Source organism: Salvelinus alpinus, chromosome 8, assembly GCF_045679555.1.
Source record: "Salvelinus alpinus chromosome 8, SLU_Salpinus.1, whole genome shotgun sequence".
Lineage (NCBI taxonomy): Eukaryota > Metazoa > Chordata > Actinopteri > Salmoniformes > Salmonidae > Salvelinus > Salvelinus alpinus.
The window spans coordinates 31,678,232-31,695,332 of record NC_092093.1 but is presented as its reverse complement, the minus strand read 5'-3'; the positions used below and the strand labels follow the sequence as shown (position 1 = coordinate 31,695,332).

The following is a 17,101-nucleotide window of genomic DNA, read 5'->3' as shown; positions in this document are numbered from 1 at the left end:
GTGTGGACGTCTTCTAAGCCAATAAGCCTTTGCAGCTTGTAGTTTGTCTTAAAATACCCTGTAATGAACCCACATACTGATAGAGGGGCAATTCCACAGTAATGTAATTATGCTTTTACTCAGTTTTTTCACTTTAAAATGTATGCCAAACAAAAACCACTGATTTCAAAGTTTAACAAACCATACAACTATGCACAAGGACTACTTTTAACAATTTCCACTGAACATTATACAAAATGAATTTAGTGGAAGAACTGTGCAGATGCAGACTTTGGTAACAGAACTACAGTAAAATATCCCTCAAGTTATGCGACTACGTTTTCCATAAAACTCTTAAAAAAGGACATTCCCAAAAATGTTCTACTTCATAATCTCCAGCACCACCCCAACATGTGAAAATGGCAAGTTTCTATGTCCTGTAGTAAAAAAGAATCATAAGTGTTTCCAATGACATCAACCAATTAGTCAGCAATACCTACTCAAAATTGGTCAAAACCGCATGCTGCACACCAGTGATGTCATTGGAAACACTTATCTTTCTCTATCTTTTTTACTACAAAACATAGAAATGAACCATTTTCACATATGTTGATCTTGGGGTGGTGCTGGAGATGATGAATATGAAGTTGAAAAATTGAGAAGTTTCCCTTTAAAGATGCACTCCGAATTAGGATTCAAAGATGTCTGCAGAAAGAATGGGGTGTCAGCTATGACATGACACCTTGAGTTTGAAAGAAATATATTTTGGTTATTGAACTACAGTAAGGAATTACGGTAATGGAATGACATCATGGGTCCCTGATCTGTTCTACACAGAAATGCATAATTATGGATATGAATGTCATTCTCCTCATGTTTCATGAGTTGACATCACAGCGCAGCACAGTAGAGTACAGTAGAACAGAGTAGAGTTCAGTAAAGTAAATTCAAGTATAGTTCAGTACAATACACTGTACTCTACTCACTGTGCTTTACTGTACTGTCCTACTGTATTGTAGAGTGTACTGTACTACACTCAGTACTGTACTATCCAAACTTGTGAAACATACAGTGCCTTCATAAAGTAGTCATACCCCCTGACTTATTCCACATTGTTGTTACAGCCTGAACTCATAATGTATATATATATTTTTTAATCTATATAAAAAAAATCTCACCCATCTACACAATAATGAAATATATATATATATATTTTTAAAGGATTTACACCCCTGAGTCAATACATGTTAGAATCACATTTGGCAGCAATTACAGCTGTGAGTCTTTCTGGGTAAGTCTAAGAGCTTTGCACACCTGGATAGTACAATATTTGCCCATTATTAATTTCAAAATTCTTCAAGCTCAAATTGATTGTTGATCATTGCTAGACAACAATATACTTTCCAGCAGATTTAAGTGAAAACTGTAACTTGGCCACTCAGGAACATTCACTGTCTATTTGGTAAACAATTCCAGTGTCGATTTTTTCCTTGTGTTTTAGGTTATTGTCCTGCTGAAAGGTCCCAGTGTCTGTTGGAAAGCAGACTGAACCAGGTTTTCCTCTAGAATTTTGAATGTGCTTAGCTCTATTACGTTTCTTTTTTCGTCCTAATAAACTCCAGTCCTTAACGATTACAAGCATACCCATAACATGAAAGCATACCCATAGCTTGAAAATATGGAGAGTGGTACTCAGTAATGTGTTGTATTGGATTTGCCCCAAACATAACACTTTGTATTCAGGACAAAAACTGAGAATTGCTTTGCATTTTTTTTTACAGTATTACTTTAGTGCCTTGATGCAAACAATATGCATGTTTTGGAATATTTTTTATTCTGTACAGGTTTCCTTCTTTTCACTCTTTCAAATTAGGCTAGTATTGTGGAGTAACTACAATGTTGATGATCCATCCTCAGGTTTCTCCCATCACAGCCATTAAACACAAATGCTGATTAAACTGTTTTAAATGTCACCATTGGCCTCATGGTGAAATCCCTGAGCAGTTTCCTTCCTCTCTGGCAACTGAGTTAGGAAAGACGCCTGTATCTTTTGTAGTAACTGGGTGTATTGATACACCATCCAAAGTGTCATTACTAACTTCACCATGCTTAAAGGGATATTCAATGTCTGCACCAATAGGCACCCTTCTTTGAGAGGCATTGGAAAACCTCCCTGGTCTTTGTGTTTGAAATGCTTGCTGCTGAGGGACCTTACAGATAATTGTATGTGTGGGGTACAGAGATGAGGTAGGCACTCAAAAAACCTGTTAAACACTATTATTGCACACAGAGCGAGTCTATACAACTTATGTGAATTGGTAAGCAATTTTTTACTCCTGAACTTATTTAGGCTTGCCATAACTAAGGGGTTGAATACTTACTGACTCAAGACATTTCAGCTTTTGATTTTTTATCAAATGTATACACATTTCTAAAACCCTATTTCCACTTTGACATTATGAGGTATTGTGTGTAGGCCAGTGACACACATTCTCAATGTAATCCATTTTAAATTGAGGCTGTAACAACAAATGTGGAAAAGGTCAAGGGGTGTGAATACTTTCTGAAGGCACTGTATTTCCTAATGCCCAAAATGTTGATGAGTCTATTTCTGCAGAATAGAAGATTCTCAGCTTTTCTTTCAGCTGTCAACGTACGTCTCAAAGATCTGCATCTTTGGCTAAAATAATAAAATGTACTGTGTCAGATATATGCACAAAACAAAAATATAGAGCACTGAATGTGCAGTCTGCAGTTGTCCATTGAATGTAAGCCAATTTTAGTGCAGGCGTCGACTCCAGTTGTTCGAGAAAAAAGAAATCTCGTTATGAAAGGGATTTGAGCATCCCTGCTTGGTCTTTTAGTTGCCTTTCTCAGGATAAACCAGACAGAAAGTTAAATCACTGCACATCTAGTACACCTCTGCAATCTGGTTAGAACTGGACCTCAGACAAAACTAGGCCACAGGAAATATCATTGTTCTGCTATATAAAACTGAGATGTTAGTTCAACAGCATGAAAGACATTTGGAAATAGGGACATGACAAATAAAATAAAAAATGGCTTAACGTTTAAACTGGATTTTTTTTAAAATTTGTTTCCTGTTAAAACTAAGAAAAATTTATATAATTTCACAATGATAAATATGGTCCTACTGTGACCTACTGCATAGGACCGCTAGCGGGCAATGAAGTTCTATCTTCTGGACAATGGCACTCACCTTACTGCTGTCCCCCACCCACTCTGCTAGGTGCCACTCCATGTTTTCAGTGGTCAGTACATGGGACTTTATGTCCCACTTCTCATCAATATGATGGCTCGTTGCAGTGACGTATGACAGCATGTTCATAGATGTCCAACAATCTGATGTTAACGCCGTGTATGGGGTTTTTGAGAGATCGCGCGTTGTACTGGCAGAGAAATCATTGTACAATTTCGTCACCCGGGCCATCACAGTTTTCTGACATGGCACGTTGTAGTCTGGTTCTAGACATGCCATCAGGGCATTGAAGACGACATGCTCAACCTTTGACAACGGCTGCATATCAACCGATTCTGTAATGAGCGCTGCGATTTTCTAACTCTGTCCCTTATCGCACTTCTTTTGTGTGAAGCCGTCTGTCTGTTGTTGCTGCCAGAAACAGTTTGGGTCTCACGGTGCTTCCGTTTCCGATGGTTAAGCATTGTACCTGTACTACCATTACTGTACCTCAATTTCACCTCGCAAAGTTTGCATTTCACCACCTTCTCACTTAACTTCTCAAAGATTTGGCATACAGGACTTCGCTGCTGTCGCTTGCCATACTCTGCCCTTTTTCCACCGACGATGACGTGCAGAGCGCTTTATGTCCGTGGCAAATCAATTGAAAGATGCACATCTCCACCCATTTTCCCCTTTATGATGATGATCAGGACCTGTTAGTGGTAGTTTTGATTTTGTTAAGATTTATTTAGATTTTTTTTATTTTATTGATTTTCGTTTATGGATTTTTTTCTTAACGTTCCCAATTTTGTTTATGTTTTTAGTCTTTCCAAGGCCTCTTACAATCCATTCAAACAGGTTTGTCATGTAACATGTATTTACAGTAATAGCAGGAACTAGTCTAGACCTTTTCCCTGCTAGCAAGGCCGGGGAACAACATGTTAAATTGTAGTCTGTAATTAAAACACTGTCGGAGGACCGTTACTTTCATGGCTGGTGATGGATCTGCAGAAAGCACCCAACAGTGAGAAACTAATTTAGAGCCTATCTATACATCTTATCAGCAGGGTCTCTCTAGCCTAAGGCTGAAAAGAACAAGGACCAGACAAATAAATCTGACTGGCTTCTGAGACACACAAGCTTTGATGACTTCTTCCACACCATTTTGATAATGAAATAAGTGTCATGATGTAAATCTTCCATGTTAAATAGGAACGTTGTGTCCTCATGTCTAAACTGTGACTGAGACACGTGGGCCTGTCGTGTGGGGTTCTTGGGGATGTTATCGCAGTATAGTGAAATCTGACTTCAATCCATGGCTGCCCCGCTCGGGGTGGGATCATCCTCGATCCCTCAGCCTTGGTTTAATTCAATTGAAAGCCAATTATTGACTCTTCTGACTGAGGCTTTGAAATCCCCTTCAATTATATTCACACAGTGAGTATTTTCAAGTGGGTACCTTGTTTTGCCCACATTGTATCTGTATTGATATACAAAATATTGTGGATTTTTTTGTAACTGTCAGTGTTATTTGATATCGTTGGTTATCAATCTTTTGGATTTCTACTGTAGGCCACATCTGTTTCTCTTCAAAACAGTGCTATTCAATCTTTCTCTTTGTGAGCTTGAAGATCATTTTAAAATGGAGGCAATCTGATGTTTAATATTACCGATTTCCAGATGAGCCCAGCTGTCAAAATCAAACAAAGTTTTGTGATATGATTTGGCACAGAGCCTGAACTGTAATGAACCCCCCTAAAAGATCTAACAGGATGTGTTCCACACTTCAACTATCTGACCATTCTAAAAACACCTGAGACATTCATTCATACTAATAACCAATGAGGGCGAGCCAGGCAGTGAAATAACAGTGAGGGCTGGAATGTAAGTTAAAAACGTACGTAAGACTGAGCATTACCAGTGATGACATTGTCTTCACTGCACAAACATGCCCGTCCTGCAACAATGGCAAGCGGGGAAAAACCCAGCCATACAAAACAAATCAGGAGAGCCCAATACAATGGGAGTCAGTACTTCCCATGTCGTTCCAGGTTAAATGAGGCAAGTTTAAACAGTCACATGGTTCCGTATGAGATTAGTACATTTCGTTTTGGGGAATTTAATAGCTTCTTGACAGCACCCCCGTTGATTTGAATGAAACCGTCCATGCATATTTGCCCACTGAAGGAGAGCTCAGAATTGTACTTTTTGGACCTGAATGCCAAAACATTCCAGAGATAAAGGTGCTTAAAATTCCCCCATTTTGAAAACCCCACCATACCTTTAGACATGCATGTTGTTTTCATCACTGGGAAAGATAAACGGTTGAGCTTGATATAATTTAAAAGCTTACAGTGTTGTCAAACTATTGTATTATTTCTTGAAAATAATGTTTGGAATAAAAACTGTCATATTTAAACCTTTAATGTCAATCATCTTAAAACACATATACTTGTTTTTTCCCCCTATTTGCATATGTTGTAGTTTAGACCGTATTTCACATAATCTAAGGTTTTTGTGTTGTGCCCGCCATCGGTTAAGTCAACATCATGTTTTTACTGATAAACATCCTAAAAATGGGAATAAAATTGAAATTTCAACTTTCAAATGGTACCACAAAGATGGTTGGATGTCCACACATCAGATAATGTTGACTTGAATGGGAATATCCATTGTTTTAAATGATACTGTCAATCCTCCATAGGAAACCTATTGAAATATAGATAGAATATGCATTACCATTCAAGTTGACATTAGAGGCTCGTCTTTGTGGTGGCAATTAGAAGTTTCAATACAACACAAATTTCAAATGGTGTTCCAGCTAAATTGCAGTGCTCTAAATGGATAGGTCCATTCCATAAATTATTTCCATGATTGAAATGACACCCACCCTGTATTCAAGAGCAGGTTGTGTCTAAACTGATGGCGGCCACAACACAAAAACCTCAGATTATGTGAAATACAGTCTAAGCTACAACATATGAGAGTATGATAATTTTTTTCAACATGTTTTTAGATACATGGCGATAAAAAAAATATATATAGTTTGACAACACTGTATGTAAGATTTTAAATGAACTCAACCGTTGATCTTTTCCAGTGATGAAGACATGGATGTCTTATGGTATGGTATGCAAAACGTCACCTTTATCTCCTAAATGTTTTGGCATCCAGAACCAAAAGGTCACTTTCTGACCACTTCTTCCATTGGAAAACATGTATGAAAAGCTGCTTAAGTCAAAAAGCATGCCGTCAAAAAGTGGTTGAACTCAAATGGATTTACCCTGAAGTAATTTTACTGAAGCACGCGTTTTAAAAAGAGTAACAACTTTTTTGCGCTCTGATTCAAGAAAGGCCAGTGAATGTGCAATCCACTGAAAAGTTTGATCATATTTGGTGAACACCAAAGAATATTATTTTCAGTGCAGAACATTTAACACCTGCCACTTACATTATACAGACTAACTGGAAAAATATGAAAAGTTGTGTGATGAAAACCTACAGTACCAGTCAAAAGTTTGGACAAACCTACTCATTCAAGGGTTTTTCTTTATTTTTCCTATTTTCTACATTGTGGAATAATAGTGAAGAAATCAGAACTATGAAATAACACACATGGAATCATAGCGTAACCAAAAAAAAAAAAGTGTTAAATAAATCTAAATATATTTTATATTTGAGATTCTTCAAAGTAACCACCCTTTGCTTTGATGACAGCTTTGCACACTCTTGGCATTCTCTCAAACATTCTCTTTTCCTTCACTCTGAGGTCCAACTCATCCCAAACCATCTCAATTGGGTTGAGGTCGGGTGATTTTGGAGGCCAGGTCATCTGATGCAGCACTCCATCACTCTCCTTCTTGGTCAAATAGCCCTTACACAGCCTGGAGGTGTGTTGGGTCATTGTCCTGTTGAAAAACAAATGATAGTCCCACTAAGCACAAAGCAGATGGGATGGCGTATCGCTGAAGAATGCTGTGCTATCCATGCTGGTTAAGTGTGTCTTGAACAAAAAAAAATAATAAATCACAAATACACATGTGGAAATCATCCGTTCACCTACTCTGCATCTCACAAAGACACAGCGGCTGGAATCAAAAATCTCAAATTTGGACTCATCAGACCAAAGGACAGATTTCCACCGGTCTAATGTCCATTGCTCATGTTTCTTGGCCCAAGCAAGTCTCTTCTTCTTATTGGTGTCCTTTAGTAGCGGTTTCTTTGCAGCAATTCGACCATGAAAGCCTGATTCACGCAGTCTCCTCTGAACAGTTGATGTTGAGATGTGCTGTTACTTGAACTCTATGAAGCATTTATTTGGGCTGCAATTTCTGAGGCTGGTAACTCCAATGAACTTTTCCTCTGCAGCAGAGGTAACTCTGGATCTTCCTTTCCTGTGGTGGTCCTCATGAAAACCAGTTTCATCATAGTGTTTGATGATTTTTGCGACTGCACTTGAAGAAACGTTAACATTTCTGGAAACGTTCCAGATTGACTGACCTTCATATCTTAAAGTAATGATGGGCACTTGTTTCTCTTTGCTTATTTGAGCTGTTCTTGCCATAATATGGACTTGGTCTTTTACCAAAAAGGGTTGTCTTCTATATACCACCCCTACCTTGTCACAACACAACTGATTGGCTCAAACGCATTAAGAAGGAAAGAAATGGCACAAATTAACAAGGCACACCTGTTAATTCAAATGCATTCCAGATGACTACCTCATGAAGCTGGTTGAGAGAATGCCAAGAGTGTGTAAAGCTGTTAAGGCAAAGGGTGGCTACTTTGAAGAATGTCAAATATAAAACATATTTTGATCTGTTTAACACTTTTTTGGTTACTACATGATTCGATATGCGTTATTTCATAGTTTTGATGTCTTCACTATTATTCTACAATGTAGAAAATAGTAAAAATAAAGAAAAACCCTTGAACGAGTAGGTGTGTCCAAACATTTGACTGGTACTGTACCTTCCTGAACTCCTCTACCCGGCCCATAACGTTTTGCTCAACTGCTTACAAACTCCTTTCATTTGTCAGCTGTTGATGCCGAGTTGTTATGCAGCGAGGTTTTTTTTGTGCACAGATCTCTCAAGTGTGTTGCACTGTGCTTTTACTCAGGCTGCAGAGCAAAATAATATTGTTTGACTCTATAGCAGACTAGCAGTACTCTCATGGGTATTCTAAAGTACTTTTTTTTTTTAAACAGGCAGAGCATCACACCCAACCTGTAACAAACAAACCTGCTTTAAAATATTGGTAGATAGATACTGTAAACTGTAGCAAGAAATGAAAGAAAAACTGGATGCAAACATTGAGAGGAAAAACAGCATGTCAGGATAATCCAACTAACATGGATGAGCAACTGCAGTCTGATAATATCCACAGTGCTAGGAATGTGTCATCCAGAAATAGGGATTAACCCCTTGATATGTTGTGTCAGACTGTCGGTCTACATCCTGTGCTGTAGAGTGAGAAACATACCATTGTGAAATACTTGACTCACTTTCAATGGTTAGCCCCGACAGACCCTGAACCAGTGAAAGGACATACAAGAGGGGAACTTACTTTGAGTATTCTTCATTGTCCCGGTCGCATCTTGCATCCTTATGCTTTTCCCAGTCCTTCCCATGCTTGCAGGTGGTCAATAGAATGATATCTTCCCCATTGTGAATATGATATAAAGCATTTCTGGTTTCTGAACCGATACCAGTCAGATACCTCTTCCCTTTGAAAACCAGTAAATATTTCCTTGATGGAGGGACATTTTTGAGTGTCAAATAACCCTTGTCCCCTCCTTTTTGAGAATGGTCTTTTGAAAACAAAGGAATGGACACATCAAAGTGTGGCCTAAAATTATCCATATCAATGCTGGCTTTGGCCAAAATGGCCTGGCCAATATCAAAGCCCAGCTCCTCTGTGTAATATGGCCAGGTGCCAGAGTAGAGGTTGAAAATGAGGTGGTTCCTCCCGTCATTCCACGTAGGGAGACTCTGTACTTTAGCCTTGACATTGTGAATGTACTGGCTAGACAGCTGGTCCCGGTCCAGAGTGTCAATGCCCAGCACATACAGACAGGCCTCGTTGACGTCTGTGGTGTGGAAGCGGGAATCCTCGACAGCTGTCAGGATCTTCTGGTAGCTCTCAGACACCGTCTCCCCCTTCAGCAGGGGGTAGACGTACACCTTGAACCCCCTCTGGCAGCGGCTGAAGTCGAAGCATGTGTCCATGCGGCACCTCCTGCTCTTGTAGATGTTGTTGCGGATCTCCCGTCTCTCCCTGGGAGAGGTGTGCTGGTGGTGGAGCAGAGGGCTGTCCTCCTCCTGCTCTCCGTCCTCCAGGTAGGTGTTGAGCGGGTGGGTCCACTCAGGCCAACGCTGTCTGAGCAGGCTGAAGCTGGGGCTCTGGGCGACTCTGAAGAGGTGCTGGTGGTGGTTTTGATGATGGAACTCCCCAATCTGAAGTCCCCACAGGTAGGCAACCAGAAGAAGACAGGCCCCTAGAGACACGACCAGGTACCTCTTCTTGGCCTGCATGTGGACAGTAGGGCTGAAGGTGATGGGAACCGAGGCAGGAGAAGGAGCAGGGAGGACGTGGGGGTCCACACTCAACCCACGGGGCTTACTCTTATCCACAGGTAAGCATGCTGCTGGTCTGAGTCACTGTGTGCACAAGATAAAACAGAAAGCGTGAAAATCACATTATAGCTGGACTCCATTTCAGATAATCAGAGATGAGCATTATGATGGATTGCATAGACAAGAGATGCATTTGATATCACTGACAGTGTTTGCTTCTTGTTTTACAGCACATTTGAGACAAATCAATATTAATATTGTCTGATGATTAGAATCAATGGCTCCACTAGCTACAGATTGGTCATATCACATTATCTGCTGTAACAAAGATTTTTGGTTTCCATTATTGGCCATTAAAGGTTTGCCTATACAAAATCTCACCACATATTTTTCAACTACCCTGGTATTTGCGATACTATCTTCGTTCTCGATTCAGCCAAAAATGTCAGTGTCCAATTGCAGATGGTGCGTTTGAATTTAGAAAATGCTGTTCAAATAAATAAAATGTTTTGCTTCATGAAGTAGTCCAACAATGTGTACGCCTCCATCTTGTCTATTTCAAATCTTCCCTCATTGCCTGAGACAAGTGACCATCATCGAGACATTCAGCCCTTTGGGGTGGACCCACCTGTCTCAATCAATGAGATTTGAAATAGACAAGATGGAGGTGTACACATTGTCGGATTACTTCATGGAGCAAAAAAAACATACTTTAAAAAAAATAATTAAGCATTTTCTAAATTCAAAAACGCACCACCTGCAACTGGACAGGACATTTTAGAAGATACATGTTTGCCCGACTCAAGAACGAATATAGTATCGCCAATAACAGGTTAGTTGAACAATCTCTGGCAATGTTTTGTATAGGCAAACCTGTAACACCCAGTTATGGATACCAATTTTTTTTCCTTATAACACATTATCTGATGTAACAATCTGTAGCTAGTGCCACACCAAAGCAATATTGTTCAGACACTTCCACCCATGCGCAATTAGCCTGCGGGGACGAGGCTAACGCCAAAGCAATTCGATAAAAGTCTAATCATGAATTATTTCAGGTCACTCATCATCAATTTCATTGAACTTCGAAGCAAAACCAAATGTTTGGTGAATTAAGTAATGTATCGGGGAAAACATGTGCCCTACCTTTTGTAACAAACACCTGCGATACTGTTGGTTTTCGAAGCTTCCAGCGTTGATTGATGCCCTCTCACCCGGATGAACACGATGTAAACACAGCATCCTAAATGATCCGAATAGCTTTGGGGCCACTTAACTAACAAAAATCATTATTCGTGTGGATAAAAGCCAAAGAAGTTGGAGAGGCATTGGAAGCCATCCGATGCAGGGTCACTTTTTTCCTTACCTAGAAAGTAGAATGTGGTACTTTTACATCATATCCCAGAGAAATCATGCAAAATACTGTTCTTTCATTCTCAAGGGCCTCTGAGTCGCACTTCTTGATGAACATGTCATCACTTGCGATAAAGGTCACCTTCCCATATGGGAGACTCATTCCATGCTCATTACATTTACCGCTAAAAGGTATTGTTTTTATCATAAGCAATTGATCGAGTATATTTTCATAAGCAACCCCCCCCCATAGGATTTACTTAGAAACCTATATTTTCTGTATGCATGCAATTTTATAGTGGTGTTTACAACGGTTTGCTGTCATCTTTGTGTGCGTCGGACTCCGGCATAAAAGTTTCCGAGCAAAACACTAGTTTCCAAAGTGCGCTCTTAACGCGTGAATCCGAACCAGTGAATCTAGAACTGTCTCTCCATACTTCTCCGGCCCGCGTAGACTGGCTATGTCAATTCCAATCGCTACGATTGTGGATCATACAATGCATTGGCACATTCTTCGTCTGATGACAGTCCATGATTATGTCTATCCAACTGAGTCAGATCCACAAAGCGCACATGCACACCGTGCACGAATTTCTACTGAGATTTATTTCAGGGGTTATTTTCTAAATCTCTATAAATGCACGCAAAAATAATGAGTGACAGTTCAATAAATCCACATGATCGTCATTTTAGGGATCCAATGTAGACTACATCCACTTGCTCCCGATTACATCGTAGCTAAATGATACACAGTCCGTAAAGTTAACGGTATGTGTGTCACCTGAACGACACGCGCCTCAACAGTCAGCAGTCCAGCACAGAATCTTGCAACGATTACGCGTCAAATCTACTCCAAAATAATGTAGTGCGTCAAGCTGCAATCTCTCCGTCTTTCATTCACCGGGCTGTGAACCACTACTAATACAACCACAGTTCGCAGATAGGGGCTCATTCTACATATTCCACGGGTCCTGTGGAGTTTACGAATCCTTCTGCATCCCCCTCCACTCTCATTCAGAGCTGAGGACCATGCGATGAACCTCCCACAACGAGAGGCTGCGCCTCCGACCGCGGTTATTGGTAGAGGATGCGCGGTGAGCAATGGAAATGGATGGTGGAAGCGTCGATCATTTCAAGAGGCGTTGGCAGCAACTATAGCTATTCGATAAGAAAGCATGCTATCAGAAGTTGGTGGTGTATGGTAGTCTACTCATGACGTGCCCAGAGCCCTTTTTTTTTGTATCAGTCGCCCATATTAACTATTTAGGGGTGTGCTCGAAATATTGCAGATGCACACCTGCACATGCGTTTTTCTATCTCAACCATAACAAAATATTATATGATGTCTTTGAGCATATTTGAGTGAATCCGGAATGCACAGACTGAGAACTAGATGTTGAGTAGATGATTCAATGGCTGATTCATAATGATGATAATGCATAGAAATACGTGTGATAATAATGTAATAACTCTGTAATATGGTCCAGTATGTCATCGTTGTAGTGCGCTATGACTTCAGCAACACCCCATGCTAGATTTACTTGTAAATGTGTCACAAGCTTGACAGCTTGCAGTCTGTTCTCGAAGCTTTCAGGGAGGTTATAAAGCATTTCCCAATCTTTTAAGCCACGAGACATTCAGCAGGATTCATTGCAAGTCTATTAAATAAACCATAAGGATATCTGGGAATGCCACATTTATAAAACAGTGAAAGTTAAACGTTTTTATTTAGCATAATAGTGACACTTAAAGTATGACTAAAGATATGCTGACCTTTGCTTGATGCCATGTTATGCTCGCTGGATATTGTTCTGTAATTTTCATTGGATTTCAATATTGTTTTTTGATTTATTGGTAAGTGTACTTTAACAGTTCACCTTGTTACAGCTGGCTTCATTAGATACACAACTTGTTTATATAGGAAGTTGCTAATGTTGATTCAAATAAAGATTGTTAGATTAATTGATTGATCATGATGCATTGTACTTTTGAAGAAACTATTCATAATTGTCATTCTGAATTATAATTCTGAAATATAATTCTAACAGTTAATTTAAACTATCAATTAATGATAGAGGTGCTAAGAGTACGGTTCACGTATCAGCTCAAATGCAATAAATGATGCCATCTTGTGGCCTGAGATGTAGCAAAAAAAATCTATGCATAATTCAAAAAGCTTTGGATCACTGTCCGAGTGAGTATAACTGTTGGTATGCTAGATCAACAAGTGGTAAATTAAATATTGTCTGTTTTTATTTATGTTCAAAGGTAATGTATGGCAGAATCAAATGTACATGCATTCAAATCTGTACAAGCAGACTTGAACATCTGTTCACAACATGTAATAATAATCAGTTGAAATCAATCCACATAAAATAACCACGTCTCATGCAAAAATAATTTGCAAGTCAGAGTGTAACTTGAGAGTTCTATTTAGTGCCTGAATGATACATTTTAAAATATTCTGTGTGCTCAAGTGAAAATCACGTTTTACTTTTGCATTCTGCCCCCGTATGGGTTCATTGATTTTATCAAGCCATGACCACAGGCACAGGGGCAGGCCATGCACCACCGCTATGATGCTATGAGGGAGCATTTTGTCAACACTTACAGAAAGAAGCTGAATCATCTCAGTTCTGCTCTACTGAGAGGAATACTCACTACTGCCTTTGGGTCTAAACAACAACCACTGTTGTGAATGTTCCCCTGTAGTGTTGCATTGGAAGGCTGTTTATGCTCACACTGTTTCCTCAACTTGTCCATTATGTGTTGCCAGCAGGATTTCCTCATTGGTCAAAGGTCTCAGCTGTGGCTGCTAGCTGACCCTTAACTACCCCATCTCCCTCCAATGGGATGATAGCATCAGCCGTGCCTCAGAGCTCTCAGAAACTGGTGGTAAGTGACCATCAGCTGACCTGAAGATATATATTGTGGCAGGTAAACTATAGTATGAAAGTTGGCCCCTAGGGTTATACAGTATATGCTGGCCGTCTGGGGTGCATGTTATACGCCCTGATGGCAGAGCAGTGGCCCAGGTACAGTAGGGATTAGCCCACATGGGAGCTCACCATCCTCAGGGCAACAGAGAGCTCAGTGGAGCATCTCAGCTCTATCAGTAACAGCTACAGGTCAGCGGAACCACAAGTGGGTTTCAAGACAAATCAGGTGCTATCAAATAACAAATACCCACAGTATTTGTGCACAATTACAGTACTTACTGTTTGTCCAAGTGAGTTGATTCCATTGCTCTAGATCACAACTGTGAATGAAAATGATAATATCCAACGAGACTGAATTTTCTGGGTTAAGAGCAATTAACTATTCACGTCAGGCATAATGTCTCCATAAGTCTTTTAATTCAGAGGAATAAATACTGTATACATCAAGAATGCAAACACAGCAACAGGGTATTGGAGTGACAAATGAAATTCTGTCCCAGCGCCATATACAGTAGTCTATGCGTTATAAGGCAGTGTGAAAGCCTGCCAGCCGTCAGGTGCTGTTTAGGAGCTGATTGAAAAATATTCTGTGCATTTTTTTGGAGGGTGGTTTATTACACAGGCCATATATCATTGTCATATTGGTGTCCGTTTTGGTCCTGCATGTTTAGACATGCTCTGTGTGTCAATCTGTAGAGCAGTGTCCATTCACCAACATGTTATAAGTTCAGCTCAGTGCTACTCATTCTTTCTGCTTTAGAATGCTCTTTAAACAATTTTTTCATTTTTGAGATTTTACTGCGGGAATGCACTACTTACCTGACTGAAAATCCTTTAGTTATTATTGTGTAATTCTTATGCAACTGTCTAGGATATTAAAACACACTATTAGCAATTCACATATTTGGCTCATTCTACAATATATGCATCTGTTTCCACAGCCACTGTTTTCCTTTCTGGCAAATATAGTCCTCTATCATCTGGTGAGGAAATCATGTGATGAAGCCTGTGCCAGCTTCCTCCTGGTGCTTCCCAGCAACCCCTGGTGACAGTTGAAGGTTTCAGGTTTTAATACTGGCCTGAGAAGAAGCATTGACACCCTCTAGGTTCAGAGGTACTCTATGTGATGGACATCACCCGGAGCGCGGTTCATAAGAAAATCATTATTCTACCCCACTGTGCCCGTGTCTTCCAGCCATACTGATAAGGATGTCCTAGGGGGTGACCATTAAAACATACCTAATGAGAATGTATCTTTAAGGCAGGATTTGGATCCACTTTGGGAGTTTTTTTTTTTGTATCACCAAGCACAGTGCGCGTTCAGTACTGCTGCCGGATGAGAGAGCCTTGTGAAGCTTCCTATCACCTGTGACAAAGTGCCCACATTCACCCCTCCTTCACTCTACACGAATAGGGCTTTTGAACGTGTCCCCCATGAACGGTAATGCTGGGAAGGTCCTGTTTAATCAGGTCGTGGGAGGCTGTAAGCGAGGCAGATTGTCAGTGAGATTCCCATAGGTGCAGGGACACTAGCCTTTGGTCTACCTGCGGTTGATTCTGGATTGCTAACTATATACTCTGTGGGACAGTGAGAACAATCTTCCCTGCAAACAGTCCTGCTGGCCTAAAACCTGACCTTGTTGCTCTGATACAATCCGGTGAAATTGTGTTTACCTTCAAGATAAGCAGGACTGAGTCTTGTAAGAATATTGAAAGGGATTTACACACAAAGTTTTAGATGGGCCTAAACTTAGAATATATATTTGAATGGTTATGGAATGTGCATGCAAGGCACATGGTATTGAAGTCTAGAAAAAAATACAGTGCAGCATGATCTCACAAACCCACTGCTCGAGTCTTGGTTTTTTAGTCTTGAAGAAAAATGTTGTCAAGCAAACAATAATGGACAAATTGAGAATGATGTTGTCTTGTCTCGCACAGTATTACAGTGCAATACCCATATTTAATGGAGGGGTAAAAGACTGGACTGTTTTGGAAACTGTAAAGCAAGACAAAGTACTGATGTTTTAAACTGAATTACATATGGATTGAGTGGCCTTTTATCAATGTGGTTGTTCTGTTGAGATTCCTCTGGCAGTCTCCTGGGTTAACAGATTATTAAAAACAAAGTAGCGATTTGGGTCCTGTGTGTCTGCCTCAGTCTTGACAAAATAAATATCCCTCATGAAATATTGATCCACCTTCCCAACTCCTTTCCCATTAGCTGTATAAAGAATTTCTGAAACACAAAGTTATCAGAGTACACATACAATTTGAGAGAGAGCAGACAGAATGTTGATGAGATGTTCCAAGAAAACATTTACATTTACATTACATTTTACATTTAAGTCATTTAGCAGACGCTCTTATCCAGAGCGACTTACAAATTGGTGCATTCACCTTATGATATCCAGTGGAACAACCACTTTACAATAGTGCATCTAACTCTTTTAAGGGGGGGGGGGGTTAGAAGGATTACTTTATCCTATCCTAGGTATTCCTTAAAGAGGTGGGGTTTCAGGTGTCTCCGGAAGGTGGTGATTGACTCCGCTGACCTGGCGTCGTGAGGGAGTTTGTTCCACCATTGGGGTGCCAGAGCAGCGAACAGTTTTGACTGGGCTGAGCGGGAACTGTACTTCCTCAGAGGTAGGGAGGCGAGCAGGCCAGAGGTGGATGAACGCAGTGCCCTTGTTTGGGTGTAGGGCCTGATCAGAGCCTGAAGGTACGGAGGTGCCGTTCCCCTCACAGCTCCGTAGGCAAGCACCATGGTCTTGTAGCGGATGCGAGCTTCAACTGGAAGCCAGTGGAGAGAGCGGAGGAGCGGGGTGACGTGAGAGAACTTGGGAAAACATGTCTTTGATTCATCAAGGCCTCCTGGAGTCAGGTGAGGATGAACCACTTCAAACTCCATACAAAGATTGACTTCATCAAAACAGCACTGGTTGACTCACTAATGCACTATGTTCATTTCATCTTGCCGGCTAATTGTTACATCAGAGCAGATCCCCACCAGCTGCAACCTGTTCCATAATCAAGACCTCTACAAATAC

The 17,101-nt window shown here is 40.4% G+C and overlaps 1 protein-coding gene and 1 long non-coding RNA gene across 3 annotated transcripts in view; one reads left to right on the top strand and one right to left on the bottom strand.

The window, feature by feature from the left end:
* Positions 1 to 12,231, bottom strand: part of LOC139582955 (exostosin-1-like) — a 239,172-nt gene extending 226,941 nt beyond the window's left edge. The window contains exons 1-2 of one of the 2 annotated variants that reach the window (XM_071413479.1): positions 10,906 to 12,231; positions 8,750 to 9,843 (exon numbers count right to left, since the gene is read on the bottom strand). In XM_071413479.1, the coding sequence (XP_071269580.1) occupies positions 8,750 to 9,717 (968 nt within the window). In that variant the 5' untranslated portion in view covers positions 9,718 to 9,843; positions 10,906 to 12,231. Of the gene's footprint in view, positions 1 to 8,749; positions 9,844 to 10,140; positions 10,351 to 10,905 lie in introns of those variants that run through there. The other variant, XM_071413480.1, reaches the window with a different exon arrangement.
* Positions 10,348 to 16,193, top strand: LOC139582956 (uncharacterized). Its single transcript, XR_011676460.1, has 3 exons — positions 10,348 to 10,591; positions 13,889 to 14,007; positions 14,993 to 16,193. It is a non-coding gene; the product is annotated as an uncharacterized lncRNA (long non-coding RNA).
* The last annotated feature ends 908 nt before the right edge of the window (positions 16,194 to 17,101 follow it).